Consider the following 15,920-nt stretch of genomic DNA (forward strand, 5'->3'; position numbering starts at 1 on the left):
AACTTGAAAATGGAACGATTTTTAAATGTCAGTAGATGGTGCTAATGGTAATGGTTTTCACATCGGTTATATCATGTGTCTTTTTGACCTCATGTTTGAGCATCAGTTTCTGTTCTGTGCTTCTGATTTTGATAGATTTATTGGTGTAAGCAAACTGGGAATCACAGTTCTTTAAAGGACATGGGCGTGTTTATTTCGTTAGGATTTTTTTTTTTTTTTTGTTTGTTGTTGTTGTTGTCTTTGTTTTTATTCTTTACATTTTTCATTATTAGAATGTGGGAAAATGCATCCAGCTCTGTCTTTTTCTTTTCTTTTCTTTTTTTTTTTTTTGTTAAGAGAATGTGAGAAAATGCATCTACCTGACTTATAGCAGGTATAACATCGCCAAATTTTCGTGAAGGAAAAACTCAGACTAGTTGTCCTTTTATGTATTTAGTTTAAAATTGAACATAGACTATCTTGGTTAATTGAAAAGTAACTTTACAGTATAATAACAGAAGGGAAAGATATCGGCTTTCCCGATCGGTGATGCATCTTAACTTGCTCGAGGAAAAAAGCTGTCATTATCCTGTGTGTCGATTCTCGTTTTGAATTATTCTTAAATTGGAATTTAATTACCTAAAGATAGTTATTACTTTCTTTTACAATTCGTATTTGTAATTTTGTTTTCATATGTATAGTATTTGTTTTCATGCTTACAGTTGCAATTTTAGTATTTCACATGTTTCAATTATTTCTATTAATGTGATATTCTTTATATTAATACACATCAGTAAGTATATTAAGTACATAACTTCCAAAATTGAGATCATTGTATTAAAATGCTGGTTTTATATGAATTTGTTTGTAAAAGTAGGCTTAACTGCTGAAAAAGTGTGGGCCGGTCATTACGTTCCATTTCCGGGGATTTGGTCCCATGGCTGTGCTTCATCCTCGAGGGGTTAAGCGATAATGCTAGGCGCCGTACAGCACTGTCTGTTTAATAGTATCTTTAAGCATTCAGCTGCAGAGATAAGTCACATATCATATTCTCCAGGTTTATCGCCAGCTGATTTTTTTCTTTTTTTCCAAATCTTAAGATGGCCATGAAAGGCCACATATTTGAAAATGTCTTGATATTAAATCAAATGTTATGCATATTTTCAGAATGATTAGTTCCAATTCCTGTTGTAGAATTCACAAAAATGAATATAGTGTTGTTCCACTTTAGAATAGACACATTCTAAAGTGGCTCTTACCAATGCTTAGCAGCTATTGAATCGACTAAGTAAATGACTAAGAGACCCATTAACAATTCAATAACATTTAACTAATAACAAGTAATAAAAGAAATTAGAAACTGAAAGGGATCAAATTTAACAATGCTGCTTCACAGATTCACGTTCACAATTGAAGATGAAAGAAAAAGAGAAGTGTTCCTTCAGCTGAGTTCTTTCATATTGCTTGAAAAGAATTCATCGATAGCTTTACTTCAAATCCAGTGGAATAGTAAGGTTTGATTATCTTTTCTTCTTTATATTATCATTTCATCTTTTCATCTTCCTTTTGAGTGTACGCCTACTGCAGGTTCTTCAGAACTCTTGAAAATATTACACAGATCAAGGCGGCAAGATAATTAAATAATTCTTCTGAATGAAGAAGTTTGGACATCTAAGTCTGTTGTAAAATGGTTTCATTTCGACTGGCATCACTGCATTTAACTTTTAACCGCTTCCCTTACAATTTTTTTTTGAAAAAAATTGCAAAAAATCATCACATTTTTTTATTTTATTATTAAATACAACAAAACGAAACAAATCAAAATATGTAGGTTTTAAGTTGAATTTTTAATTTTTTGGAGGTGTAAAAGCATTTATTTTTAATATTAGTTTACTATCCCGAATTATCTCGGGCAAACGAAAATAGTTAAATATTAATCTTTGTATGATTGTTTTTGAAACAAGGGACAACACAGAGTGATACCTGACGTTCTACACTGGTATCTGGTCTCTTTTCTTACTGGCTTACCGCTGGAATCTCTTTCACGGGAGCACAGAGTACACTGTCTCGTTGGATTTGATTTTTTTTTACCTTCCCCACCTCTTCATAATCACTATCTGAAAAATCATCGCTTTTGCTATCTTGCATCATCGACAAAATTTTATTTTTTTCCCAACGCATGCATCCTTCTTTATACATTAGTAATCCACAAGCCAACGTATACTATACAAAAGGGAAACACGCAACCAGTCCTTCCAAAAGAACCGCGCAACCAACAAAATTTGGCAAACTGCCAATCAAAGCTGAATATTTCCTTTCATTTCCTCCAGACCGAGTAAAACCGTGATAAAAGAAATCGTACTAACAAATTCTGCTTTGCCCGAGTTTTCTCGGGATAATAATTCACTGCAATATATACAAACCCGAGATAACTCGGGATAATCAGGCAAGCGGTTAAAAGATAATTATTAGATTATAGCTCCAAAGGAAAGATTCTCTGGATAGGTCTAGTTAAAATATTAGAGTGAATTTTCACTTTGGCACTGTACTCCCTTTTCCCAGTATAAGCTCTATAACTGTGGCAAGAGGCCAATTAGGATGATTTTGAAAATCATCTCCAGTGAGAACACTACACCGAATTTCGCATTGGATTAATGAAGTTTCTGGTTTTAATGCTGAATTAACAAGCCAAGGTACTCTTTGTGAAAATGTATTCTTAGTTCCTCTAAAAGTTTATAATGATATCAAATACATTTATGATAGTGATTAGCATTAATAAAATCAGTGTCAGTCATCTTACTCTCAGAATTTTCAAGAAGGAATAAAGACTTGCATAAGAGGAATTAAATCAGCTGAATCTACAGATGGGTATGTAAGTGGATGTGAATTGATCACAGATTTACAGTCGCATAAGGTAGGCTGTATTTCTTCATATGTTAGACCTGCTTTTCCTGTGGTTCTCTTTAAAACCTCTTTCAGTGTCCTAACAATCCTCCTCCACTACCCTGCCCACCTGTGCCATGTGTGTGCACAAACTCATTTTCTAGTTTAAGAAAAGCAGCATTCAAGAGGATGCATGCACCCTTATGCAAGTCTGGTTTTAGGCATACCTACTAAAGCTCTCAATACCGAATAAGTATGAAAATAATTTATAATAGCTAGCAATGTAATATGCATTTTTATGAGAGACTTGTAATACTATATTTTGTTTTTTAACACTATTGGTTTATTTAGATCTTTACATTTTGGTTTATACAATTTGTGTATTCTTTTTTTTATATTTTTTAACAGTTTTGAATAGTTGCCAATAAGGCATTCATTGGCCACTGGCTATCTACTTGCATAGTCATCAGGAATACTGCTTAGTACCCAGGGTGTGACTAAAATTGTGTCTGCAAGAAGAGAGAAAGCATGCATGAAGTCAAGCTTTATACTGGTCCTAAAACTGTGACCTCAGTAACATATAAAGCATACACATCGAGAAATTGTTTATTAAATTAACATTTTAAATTCTGTATTACTTTGTTTGAATAATTGATTAGTTTCCTAAGTTAGAAATGAATATCACTTTCTGAACAGAAGGGAAATTAGGTTGGATAAAGAACACTATCAAAATTTTTTTGTAATAAGCATTGTATAATCTAAAAAAAAAAGTCATGTACTATGGTATGGAGTATGCTGCATTATTTATATTGTAATCTGTCTTTATGTTTGTATTTAGTAAATTCATAAGCAATTTCATATGCATTAAATTCTTTCCTCACCCTTTCTTGAAAATTAATTTACATTCATTTTCCTGATACATGCGTTTATGCTGAATGATTTTTTCCATAGTTCCTGATGCTCAGCTTGATTTTCAGTGTAAATCTCAAATTTTCTCTCAGTCTGGACCTGATAGTTCCAAAGATTCTCCTACTGCAAAATTGGAAACCATACAAGATGCTAAACTGTAAGTTTTAAATATGCATACTTTGTAATTAAATCATTTGTAGCAAAATCCTTAAAAAATGACATTATATTAATCGATTACATTAAAAAATACATTATATTACTAAAATAATTGAATTAGATGCAATTTAGGTACTTTTCCGTTTTGCCGGCACAACCAATAAAGTTGCCAATAATGGTACAACTGATGCCAAACGGAATATCCTCGCTGGTAACCTTTTACGCCTCATTTTCAAAACAAGTCGCAGCCATTTCTTATTAGATTTGTTGTTTCTTTCAATACTGGCATACAGTTACATAGAATATTTATCACATAGTACAATTTTATGCCCTAAGGCCATTCGCGATAATTAAGTCAATTAGAATGCAATCACACCGCTCACCTGAAGGCAAAAATATAGGAAAGGCAAAGTCAAGGATTAAATTCATCCATTCTAATGAGAATACGCTAGCAAAGTAAAGCACTCTGGTTTTACATAATTTCTGAATAAGCTATTCGTATGAATTGTAATAATTCTTGCTTTTAAACTTGTATTCCAAATTAAGATTTAACTTGAAATTAATGTAGATAATTACTGACAGAATTAGATTTTTGTACCGTAGTTTACATGATATGAGATCACTTGGAGTCACGTGATATGAACTGGAGAATCAGCTTGTTGAACCATGAAAGCATAATAAATTCTTAAATTAATGTCTCTTTACAAATTTATTGGCTTTTTACAAAATTTTAAATGATATTAAAATGTTTATGCATTCAAAATAAAAAAAATATAAAATTCTTAGAACTAACATTTGTTAACATTTATATGTATACCGTATCTTGTCGGTAATAAAGTCTGCTTGGCGAGATTTGCGCCGGCAAAGCGGAAAAGTACCGCATTTTGTTAAAATGTGCATTGGGGAAATCAGTTGATAAACAACTGATAACTTGTAAAGCTTTCATGTTTAATTTCAAATGATAGTAATGAAAAAAAAAAAAAAAAAAATTTAGTAAGTTTTCCCCTCTCATAATTTTATATTCTTACAAGTTAAGCTGTTTGTTCTTGGTAATTGAAATATTTTTGGAGTGTAGCATATTGGAGTTTACTAATTCAGAAGTCAAACAACAAAAATCAGTGTTATATTTACCAAATTTTCACAGGACTAGTTTCGATGATTTTACCGAACCACCATCTTCAGCTGCAAAACCGGATCCCCCCCCCCCGGTTTTGCAGCTGAAGATGGTGGTTCGGTAAAACCATCGAAACTAGTCCTGTGAAAATTTGGTAAATATAACGCTGATTTTTGTTGTTTGACTTCTGAATTAGTATTTATTCGGCGTGTTATTGTGTCTTAATATTGGAGTTTGATGGGTTCTCCCATTTTATAAAATAATAAATAATTCTTATTTTTTCGCCACTCTGTATGATATGATGAGTAGAGGATGAATACATCTGGTATTGGGTCCAGTTTCAAGTCCTGTATGAGGAAAGGATATAAATGACTGTAGTATATATTAGAGAGGCATTGGAAATTTTGTTGAGCTTGAAAGTTTTCTTGAAAGGTTGCTGGGACAGAAGGAGGAATATGTCCTTGAACATTATGGACATGCTGCTGTAACTGTTCAGCTTGCAGCTCAAATCTGTTAACTTATAAAGCAGATATATGACTTGAGTTATATAAATTCTTTTGGAAAAGGAAGATTGGAGTTAAAATTGATGATTAAATTTATTATATTTTGATGAATGTTCAAGGTTTCAGGGCAATCTAATTTTAGAATTGATAATTTTAGGGGTGGGGAATAGAATAGTTGAAAGACCAGCGGTACTTAATAAATTGTTTATCAAGTCTTCCTTTGGTGGCATAAGCTTCATGTTTTTTAATGCTGAAATTCAAGTCAAGTCTAGGCCAATGTAACTTGTAATAGATTTTATGAATTATTTAAGAATTCAGTTTGCCTTACTACTTACCTTTTTAAGTTGAAATGTTTCTAAATTTGAGAGGACAATAGCTTAATAATTCAAGATTTGTAACTAACTAACTGTAAAGGGAAAGAAGTTTACTAGATTGCTTCAGTTCTTTCTAATTGAAAAATTTCGTTTTTAATGGTTAAAAATTCAAAATTTAAAGTTTTTTTCCATGACAAATGATGAACATTCATTAGCAGTAAATAATTGATTTCTTGACAATGAGCAGCACGTTGAAAACATCAAGTTTGTTTTTCAGAGAAATATATCAGTGTAAAATTTAAAATTAGGCAAGAAATCAACTGTAGTCTCGCATAGATTTTAAATAAAACGGTATTGAATTCAAGGTTGATCAGACACACATAAGTCTATCTTTAATAGCAAAAAAGTTCTGCCAAAATTTTGGTACCCCCCTCTTTTTTTAACTCATAAAACTGCCTGATTGCCCTTTAATGGATAAAGTTTTATTCAAAATCTGCACCAGTCTAAGGTTCTTCCCCCAATTTTAAATATTAAATCCCCCCAAAAAAGGGGTAAAAATTGCAGAAAGGAGTTTTATATATATATATATATATATATATATATATATATATTTTATAGTGCCTAGATTTAATATGAAATGAAGACCAAACTGAATGAGTTTTCAATATGAAATACTCAAATTAAAGGGATTGCATGTTATTAAAATGCCAAGAAGGGAAAGTAACTGATTATAGTTGAATTGTACAAATTTAAATAGATATTTATATTAAAGTGTGTCTTTTGCTTCTCTGCTGTTTAGTATTTAAATTTTATTTGCAATAACAATTATGAGAAATTCGTATTCAAATAAGTCATGCTGTACCATGTTCAAATATTATGTGAATTGCTGAATTTTGTAGGTAAAAGTAAGTAACATCTGCTTTTGACATTTAGAAAGAATAGAAATAATTAGTTTCTTTATTATTTTACTATATGGGAATAGTACAAAAGTTCTGCTAAAGCTCCTGTTTTTCTTTTTTGATAGAAAAAGTAATTCCAGCGTCAGAGCAATAAAGCTCCAAACGAAATGGAATATTATTTGTTTTAGGAAATATTAAAAATAAAAAATGTGTTCTTTTAAATGAACTGAAATGCTGTTCAAATTGTTCGCTTTTTATACACTATGCTAAATGTATTTGATTCTATTTCTTTTGATATTATTTAAATTGTGTATCTTTTCGTTAGTTTCTTTAAATTTGTTACTTTTTTGTTTTAAATTTATTATGCTTATTTTAATTGAATTATTTATTAATAATTATCCCAAAGGGACGTTAAACCCAGAGGGCTATTAGTATCAAAACGGCATTTTGTGTCGTTTTACTTTCTGCATTGGTTCACTCTTCAAACTGTTGCCACCAAATATTATTGCCATGTATTATATTTAAAGAAACTAAATAATGAAGAATCTGCATGAGTGTATGTAGGTTTTTCGCATTGTGAGAAAACAACAGTACCGAAAGCCATCAAATTTTGAATAATACAGTCCTCTAACCGAACATGGGCAATTGGAAGGCTGAATTTTTAATTTAGAATTTGTTTTATTATTTAATTCAAATTTTGTAAAATTTTAATGAATTTTTGATTAACAAACTCAACGATATCTAAACAAGCAATGGCAACACTGTATGGGGGAAAAATTTTTTTTTATCTCCAGCGTTCAAGACTCTACATCAGAAATTTTAAAGATATGCTGTTTTTAAATATTTTGGGACATTGCTGTTGAATTGAATTTTATGTGGCTTAAGTGTGAAGGACATGGTATTTAATAAATAAAGGTAACATACAAAATGTTTAAAAATGCCCCTTTGGGCATAATATAAAATCTGAAAGCTTTCAGACTATCTTTTCTGTTTTTATTTTATTTAATTATTCATTTATTTATATCTGTTATTTTTATTCATTGCACTCTTTGACCTTTTAAAAGGGCTCTGGATTTCTTAATTTCAGAAATAAGGGAAATTAACAAATTATTCACTTTTCCGTAATACTTTTGTAATTTTCAAAAAATAAATAAATAAATATCCGGATACCTGTGTAGAAAACAACAAATATATAACACATCTAAGCTAACAGAGTGTGATTTTTTCAAAAACAGAAAAAATTGTGTATATGGTTGCAACAAGGAAGCAAGAATTATGGTTGATAGCAAATTACGTGTATTAGCATTTTATCATTTTTTGTTGCCTACCAAAATCCCACCTTTTGCACAATACATACATATCAAAAATCTGGGTTTTATGGGAAACACTTTTAATACCCTTCCTGTTTACCATTCTGCCATACTAAAGGCCACTGAGGTTCATTGAAAACAAATTTCCAGTTTTAATATTACACCACCCTCCAATATATAAAAGTGCAACACTGACAAGTCTGTCTGACACAGTTTGTCCGAGATGATTTGACTTGACTTCTATGGGCCAACGTATTTACATATTTTTTATGGTATTCTTTATGCATATTCATGAAAAACTAATTTCCCTTAAATAAAAGCTTATCATTAAAATCAGCTTAAGAAGCAGCTTTCATATGCTTTTAACTGTATATTTGAAACTAAATCTGACTAATTGTACTTATTTTTGACTTTGGTGTAATGTAATTTTTAAAAATTGTGTCTTAAAAATGCTTTCACCATTTGTAGCTAATTGCTTTTGAAAAATGTTTATGTAGTTTTAAATTCTGCATTAAGACTGCATAGGTTACTAACACACACATGACACTGATTAGTGTATCAGAAGTCTGAACATTGCTCTTGTACTTTGACTAGTGTCATGCATATATTGCTATTTTGCACTAGCTCATTTTCTCCTATATTTTAACTACATTGATTATTTTGTTAATAGTTGTGTTGTACATTTTAGATACATGATTGAAAATTTGTGTTTTACTTCCATCTCGAGAATTTTGTTTCGAAATCTTTTAGCAGTAAAGTTTTTTTTTTTTTTTTTTTAACTTTTAATTTTGTGTAATGCACCCAAATTTTTTTTTCTCTAAATTATTATAGTTGCTATTTGACATCAAGTCTTGAGAAAACATTGCTTACAAATAATCTTTTTATTTTAAGCCAAACTTCTGGGCTTTTGAGTGGAAATGTCTCTGAAATTGATAAAAAAGTCTATGAAGGAACTAAAATTAATAATGCAAAGTAAGTACTTATATTTTATGCATTACAAATAATAAAACATGCATAGTTATTTAGTTCTTAGATGTGACAATATAATTTATTTATTTATAGACTATTTTTAGAAGAATTTATTTAAAATGATCTGCATTTTTAAGATCTTTACTTCCCGTACCAGTTTCAAATGTTTCAGTAATGCTCTGAAAAAACTTATTTCTGATTATACTATTGATGACAATGCACTGGCATGAAGAATAACCATGTTTTTACCTAGAGTTTTAAACTAAACTAATCTGAATATGGAAAAAGATAATAAGTGTTAAGAAAACTATGTACAAAATGCTCAAAGACTTTTTTTTTTTTTTTTTTGTCTAGAATAGTTTTTCTTCAATTGCAGATTCAGGTAAATAACCCATCATAAAAATAGGAATTGATCTTCAGTAGGAAGTATAATTATCATAAACAGTGTATATAACATGTATATTCCTGTAGCAGAAGAAGGATGGAATTTTTTTCCTTGCTAAAATAAAAAGTCTAAAGCTGTGATTTTAATGTTTTTAATTCAAATCAAGGTTTTAATAATATATTTAGCACCATTTCTCCTATAAGCAGTGGCTCTACCTTTTAAGTATAGAATTATTTCTCATGAGCAAATATTGTACTATAATATAGCTTAATTTTGGGTCGAGAAGATGTGCTGGCATATCCACCACACACGTGATAATTGACTAAAAAAAGGGAAAGTTAATTGGATAAGATCCTCTGCCGTATATATCCTATATATTGCAGCAATGAATTCCAAAACATGGCACTTAATATTCATTTATTCAGTAATTCCATTTCATACTTATGGATCATTGATAACATTTTATAACATCTACAAAACAACTATAAACTGTAATATATAAATAAATAAAAATTAAACAAACATCTTACTTTGAACTTGCAAAAGACAATTTTGTTACGGTAAATTACCATACTATGAAAAAGAATATATGTAAATTAGATAGTCAAGCAAGCATTTATTTGCATTTATTTATAAATTAATTTTGACCATATTTATGAATACTTTTGATTTTGGTAACCATTGTTTAACTGTATGAGATTTTTTCCCCCTTCCTCAGATGTGTTTTTGCATTTGTAATAAACTACTTGTGCAATTTCAAAGTACAGTTCTTCTTTTCTGATATAAAGTGAAAGATACTTGGCCAAGAAAGAACTGCATATTCTGTTAACTTGAAACTGAAAGTTATCAGTTTTTTAGTATTATAGCGGAGCTGAAGATAATATTATCTCTGAGATAGGTGATAGCAATTTTAATGGTAGAATGTAGGAAGATGACATTAAAAAAGATTCACCTTTGCAGAAGAAGACCTTCAGGACAATTAGAAAATTCTGAGGCTAATGTTATATGGTTTAAATACAATAAAAATAATGTTTTTTAAATTCCTTAACCTATAATATCAATTTTGTGAACAAATTATATGTAAATTATTTTGCATTCATATATAAGCAAATCCTCAAACTTCAGTTGTAGAAACCTCCTTAAAAACTCTTGCCATGTACACAGAAATATGCAATAATTATTCTAAATTTATTTTTGAATTATGTTTTAGGTCATTAAAGTCAGAGAAAGCTATTTCTGAACTGTATTTAAAGGAAAGAAGTCAGGAAAAGCCTCTCATTAATCTTGTTGTTATTGGGCATGTTGATGCTGGGAAAAGTACTTTGATGGGCCATTTATTATACAGGTATTATAATAAGTACTGTAGTACATTGTTTTACAGATTAAATATGTTGCCTTACTTAAAATCTGTTCATACTTTTTTGGTGTGCATTTGTGTCTGTGTTTTCTATCATATAGAATTTTATAATGTGCTTAAAATTGTAAGGCATTGTTAATTTTTCTAACTAGTTTTATGTTCAGTACCTTTAATATCATTCTCACTTTCCGTTTTCCTGCCAGAAAGGAAGGTTTGTTTGTTTAATCAGAGCATCCCGTTTCACCTGCTGAAGGCCATTTTAGTAGTTGAATCTTTCTCATAGCTGTCTGTCTTTGGGATTGCATTATTCTTCCCTTAATGCTTATCATGCTGGCTTAAGTTTGAGCCATCTTGCACATATTAATTTTATGTAGGCCATGGCTAACTTACAGCTTAGTTTAACTTTAAATTGAATTCATTACTTTCTGGTGTTGTAAGCACAAGAAGTGCTATCTCTTAAATTACCAAGTTTTAATAAAAGGGTCTTTTACATCCTTCTTATATTCATTGTCTGATTACTGGACATAGTGATAAGCCGCTTGTGTTCAGCTTGAGTCTTGAAATTAGTTTATATCCCAAAGAAGGTGAGTAGGCTACAAAGTGTATCATTTCTGTATTACCAAAAGAGATGGGCATGATGTAGTATCTTGCTGCATTGTATTTGAGGTAAATCAGCAAACACAATTGCTGCCACAAGTACAATATTCTTTCACCTTTTCTACAAGATCATCATTATTTATTGATTTACACATATTATATGTATAATCACACAAGGACTAACAAATATTATTTCCCAATTTAACTACCAAATCTCCATTCTTCTTTTTGTAAGTTCTCTTAACTCCTTTACTGATTGTGAAGCCTTACTCGTCTTTCTATGTACTTTACCAAGCAAATTTTTCTTTAATAAAAATCTAATGATGATGATATCATCTATAAATTCTTCTAACACTTTACTTCTAGTTTTTAGCATTATCAGCTTCTATTATCTTTAAAATTTGTGCTGTTAACTCCATAATTTTATCTAGGCTCTGAGTCAGGCTGTAAGTAATTTCCTTAGTACCCATTTTCTTGTAACTTTTTATGCATTTTGTAACTCGATGCATTTTTAAAGCTCCATTACTACAAGGCTACTATTTTCCCCATCAATACAATTTTTAATAACAGATATTTTAATTACAGTTACGGTTTCCTGAGTGGGGGACCTCACCCTCACGAGTATTACAAATAGTTTTAGTTTCATTCATTTTACCAATGAATCCAAATACAGGTATAATATAATAGCAATACCATGGAAGGCTCAATATTTTATATTCACTTAAAATAATAAAAGAAGTTTAAAATACAATTAAAAATAAGAGCATGGATGCATTTAAAATATCAGAAAATCAGTAAAGTAAATCACCTTAAAATTCAAAAATATAAGTTCTAATGTAGTTTCAGTAAAAATTATCCAGTGGGCAGAAGAGCTTATTTAGCTCATGCACTAACAATAACATTTGTCCCACAGTGTTGGAGGCTGAAAATAACATAAAATAAACATGAAGGAAAAAACTCCTGGAAGAAGAGAGAATCAGCACCAGTGCAAAATCACTGTCTGTCTTGCTAGGCTTAATTACTCTGTGTGAGTAAAAGTGCTGAGCAAATTAGTTTAAATGATAAATATGCTTAAAAGAAGAGTTTACATTTGCAAAAACAATCATAATTTCAAAAAGTATGACATATGTACCAAGTATATACAATGTTTTTAAAATCACTTTCAAGACAAGCAGCTGCATTGAGTCGGGGATGCTCAGAATATATGAAATTGGTCGCTGAAGTATAAAGTCTAAAATCTAGATGTCCAATATCTGGAATGATCTAATATCCAGACTACCAGCCCCCCCCCCAAATGGTTAATTTGTTCATTACAAAAATTCTCCTCCCTACAAAATCCAGGAATGGAGAATATGATGCTCAACAAAGGGAAGCAGGTGTGACAAATTAATGTTTTTCTTCTGACTAATTACGATTCTTGAATGTCACTTACAGGTGCCAGGTGACCTGCTGGCCAGAATATCGCAGTGTAAATAATAACAATGCATTGAATGTCATTCACTGGATGTTGGTCAGGATTACAGTTTCTGCCATCCTTAATTTTTATTGCTTTGTCTTCTAAACTATGATGTCCAGTGCAACAGCACCAGCTCTTGTCAATCCTTTGGGGGGGGGGAGTTAGCATACTTTTATCTGACCTAAACAATGAGTGAGGCCTCAAAGTGCTGCCATGTCCATATATCATCTTCATCAGTTCCAAGTTTTGAACAGTCAGAATATCAAAGCATGAAGTGTTTTCTTCAGCTGAATGTTTTGGGGTAATATTGAGTACTATCTTTTACTAGCAGATTGTGCCAGTAGTATAATATATAAGCAAATCAACCATAGAAAACAAGGATAAAATTTTGCATGCTTTGAATCCAAACAAGAGTGATATAAACAAACTTATTGTAAAAGATTAAAATCTAGTATAAATGGGAAACAATATTTTATGCAGCCTTGGATTCTGATTGGAATAAAACATTAAATAATCTAAGTGTTGTCTTTTTTGCCAGTAAAATGTGGAGGAATTTGTTGGTAGTCTGTGTATAGAATTCTTTCTGAAAGGCTTCTTTGAGTACTGTAAGTATAGAATTTGAGGAGAGTGATGTCCTCTTAAGAATCAACTTCAATATATGAGTGCAAATATCACTTGGGCTGAAGATTTCATCAGTGCCAATTATGAATCCAGAGGATTGGAATGATAGGCTGATAAATTTCCATCCCATGGAAAGTCTTTTAATGAGAAGAATTTCTTAGATAGCAATTAGCCCTTGATTACATTAGAAATTGCTTTTTTATAGTAGTTTAAATGCTGGGAGGCCTTGATATATTTCAGATTTATGTGCTTGATGTAATTTCAGTAATAAGAGAAATGCTATATTGCAAGAAAAATCAAGATCCCCCCCATTAGAAAAAGTTTTTGAAAAAAAAATTATGCAATTTGTATTTAAACCATTCTTAATTTCATTAATGATATTTTGTTACTTTTGTGTATTTTTCAAGATTTTCTGAAGTCAAAAATTCTTTTTTTTTTTTTTTTTTTCTTTCCTTTTTTTTTATCAATTGTACAATTAGTCTGGTGTATATTAATGTAGTTATGTTTGAATTTTTTAGATTGGGTCAGGTTTCTAAAAGGGCAATGCATAAATTTGAACAAGATTCTAAAAAGCTTGGAAAATCATCTTTCATGTATGCTTGGGTCCTAGATGAAACTTCTGAAGAAAGGTTTGTTATTCCTTAAATTAGCAGAAATTAGAAATGTTGGTGCATTTGTTGAGGGCAATGATTCTTCATGAAAGTTTTTTTTTTTTTTTCAAGGAACCGTGGCATAACAATGGATATTGCTCAGACAAAATTTGAAACAAAACATAGATCTGTTGTACATATTGATGCGCCTGGTCACAAAGATTTCATTCCTAATATGATAGTTGGTAATAGTCATTACTTGATAAGTTTGTAATATTTAATTTCATATAAGAGTACTTTAAAATCATTTTATTTATTTTTAATATTCACTATTAATTAGGTGCTGCTCAAGCAGATGTTGCTATTTTAGTCGTTGATACTACAAGAGGGGAATTTGAAACAGGATTTGAAATGGGAGGTCAAACAAGAGAGCATACTATGCTAATACGTTCACTTGGTGAGAATTCCTATTTTCTTCATTGTTAAACTATATTTTTTAATAAGTTTTCAACTTTGAGTTAATTCTTGCCTACTTTTGCATCATTAACTTTTTGTAAGCAGGTGACTTTTAGCTTTTAGAAATTCACATTATCTACATAGAAATATGGCGATGAGGAGAAATATGGCAATGTAAAATGTAAAATTAAAGAAAAACAACCTCAAAGTGGTATAATTTTAAATAAATGGAATCAGTTTCAGTTGTATCTGTCCCTGATCAGATATGTTAAGCTATTGTCGGGCATAAAAAATAATTCCAAGTATGGTGTAGGTATTTTCTTAAGAGGGGCACATTTTGCACAGGATTAGAAAGATATAATACGTAAGAAATTAATTTTCTTTACCCTTTAAAATGCAGGTTTCATATGTGTATTTATTTCTGTTGCAAAATATATGATTTATATTATCCTCTTCAGATCTAACTAGCTTTATCCAGCATTATAATTTTACATTAGAAATAGTTTCTATCCTGTTACTGAGCTCAAAAACTATGTATCCAAATGCAGTGGAAAACTCTTATAACACTTATATTGTAATTTGCAACACTTGCAAAAGAAGTTTAGGGAGTAGCCTTACAGGACATTTACATCCAAGAAGTTTAATGCTTTATGTGCTAGTGTGCAAAATTTAAACAAGAAATCTGTTTTTCAATATACAGGCATGAAATTGGTGTAAAGGACTTTTGTGATCAGTACAATGAAAACCAAATCAGTGGAAAGGTGACTGCATATGCTAATATCAACACCATGATGTCAGAGAGTGCATCAAGGCATGCAAAACACAAAGAGTCAAGCATGTGCAGTGCAAGGCAACTTAGAAAGTTTTGGCTTAATATTTTGCAAATTTGCTTCAGCAGATTTGATCAGAAACCAGTCGGCAGTAAATTAAGGTGGTTGCTGCTGATAGCCCAAAAGTGGGCTTCATCTCTAAATCAAACTGCATTCACATAAAATTCTTGTTTGTCAATCATATTGACAATAGTTTTGGCAAAACACAAGCGCTGTTCAGTAGCAATGATGCCATTGCCATTGAAGTGAATTTGAATTTTGTACGTAAATAGCTGCAGGTCTTGAACAACAATTTGTTGCAAAGTCTCCCGTTTGATTCTGTCCTGTTGTGAAGCTCGTCTGATCAATGTACTTGTGCTATTTTGAAAAACAATTCATGTTTTCTCTATATTTTCATCCATTTTCTACTTTCACATTTGCTTAATGACCATCCTTGCCAACACAAACACTACTAGTTCTCTCGAATTTTTTAATTGAACTTTTAATTGTTATAACACTTGGACCGGTTGTCTTCAGCTTGTATTTGGTTGAAAATTTTTTTTTGCTTCAAAACATAAATGTTTTATAGCTTTTAATGTGTATTTATAATGTA

General features: G+C 30.7%; 1 protein-coding gene across 2 annotated transcripts in view; it reads left to right on the plus strand.

Annotated features, from left to right (window-relative positions):
* The window catches only part of HBS1 (translation elongation factor EF-1alpha (GTPase) HBS1), a 59,101-nt gene that overhangs the window by 21,129 nt on the left and 22,052 nt on the right, over positions 1–15,920 (plus strand). For both annotated transcript variants that reach the window (XM_035356483.2, XM_035356484.2), the window contains 6 exons: positions 3,814–3,928; positions 8,959–9,039; positions 10,632–10,766; positions 13,971–14,081; positions 14,175–14,287; positions 14,383–14,499. In XM_035356483.2, the coding sequence (XP_035212374.1) occupies positions 3,814–3,928; positions 8,959–9,039; positions 10,632–10,766; positions 13,971–14,081; positions 14,175–14,287; positions 14,383–14,499 (672 nt within the window). The remainder of the gene's footprint in view (positions 1–3,813; positions 3,929–8,958; positions 9,040–10,631; positions 10,767–13,970; positions 14,082–14,174; positions 14,288–14,382; positions 14,500–15,920) is intronic.

This window comes from Stegodyphus dumicola, chromosome 3, assembly GCF_044657685.1.
Source record: "Stegodyphus dumicola isolate Sdum_Otavi_A_Nest chromosome 3, ASM4465768v1".
In the NCBI taxonomy this organism is placed as follows: Eukaryota; Metazoa; Arthropoda; class Arachnida; order Araneae; family Eresidae; genus Stegodyphus; species Stegodyphus dumicola.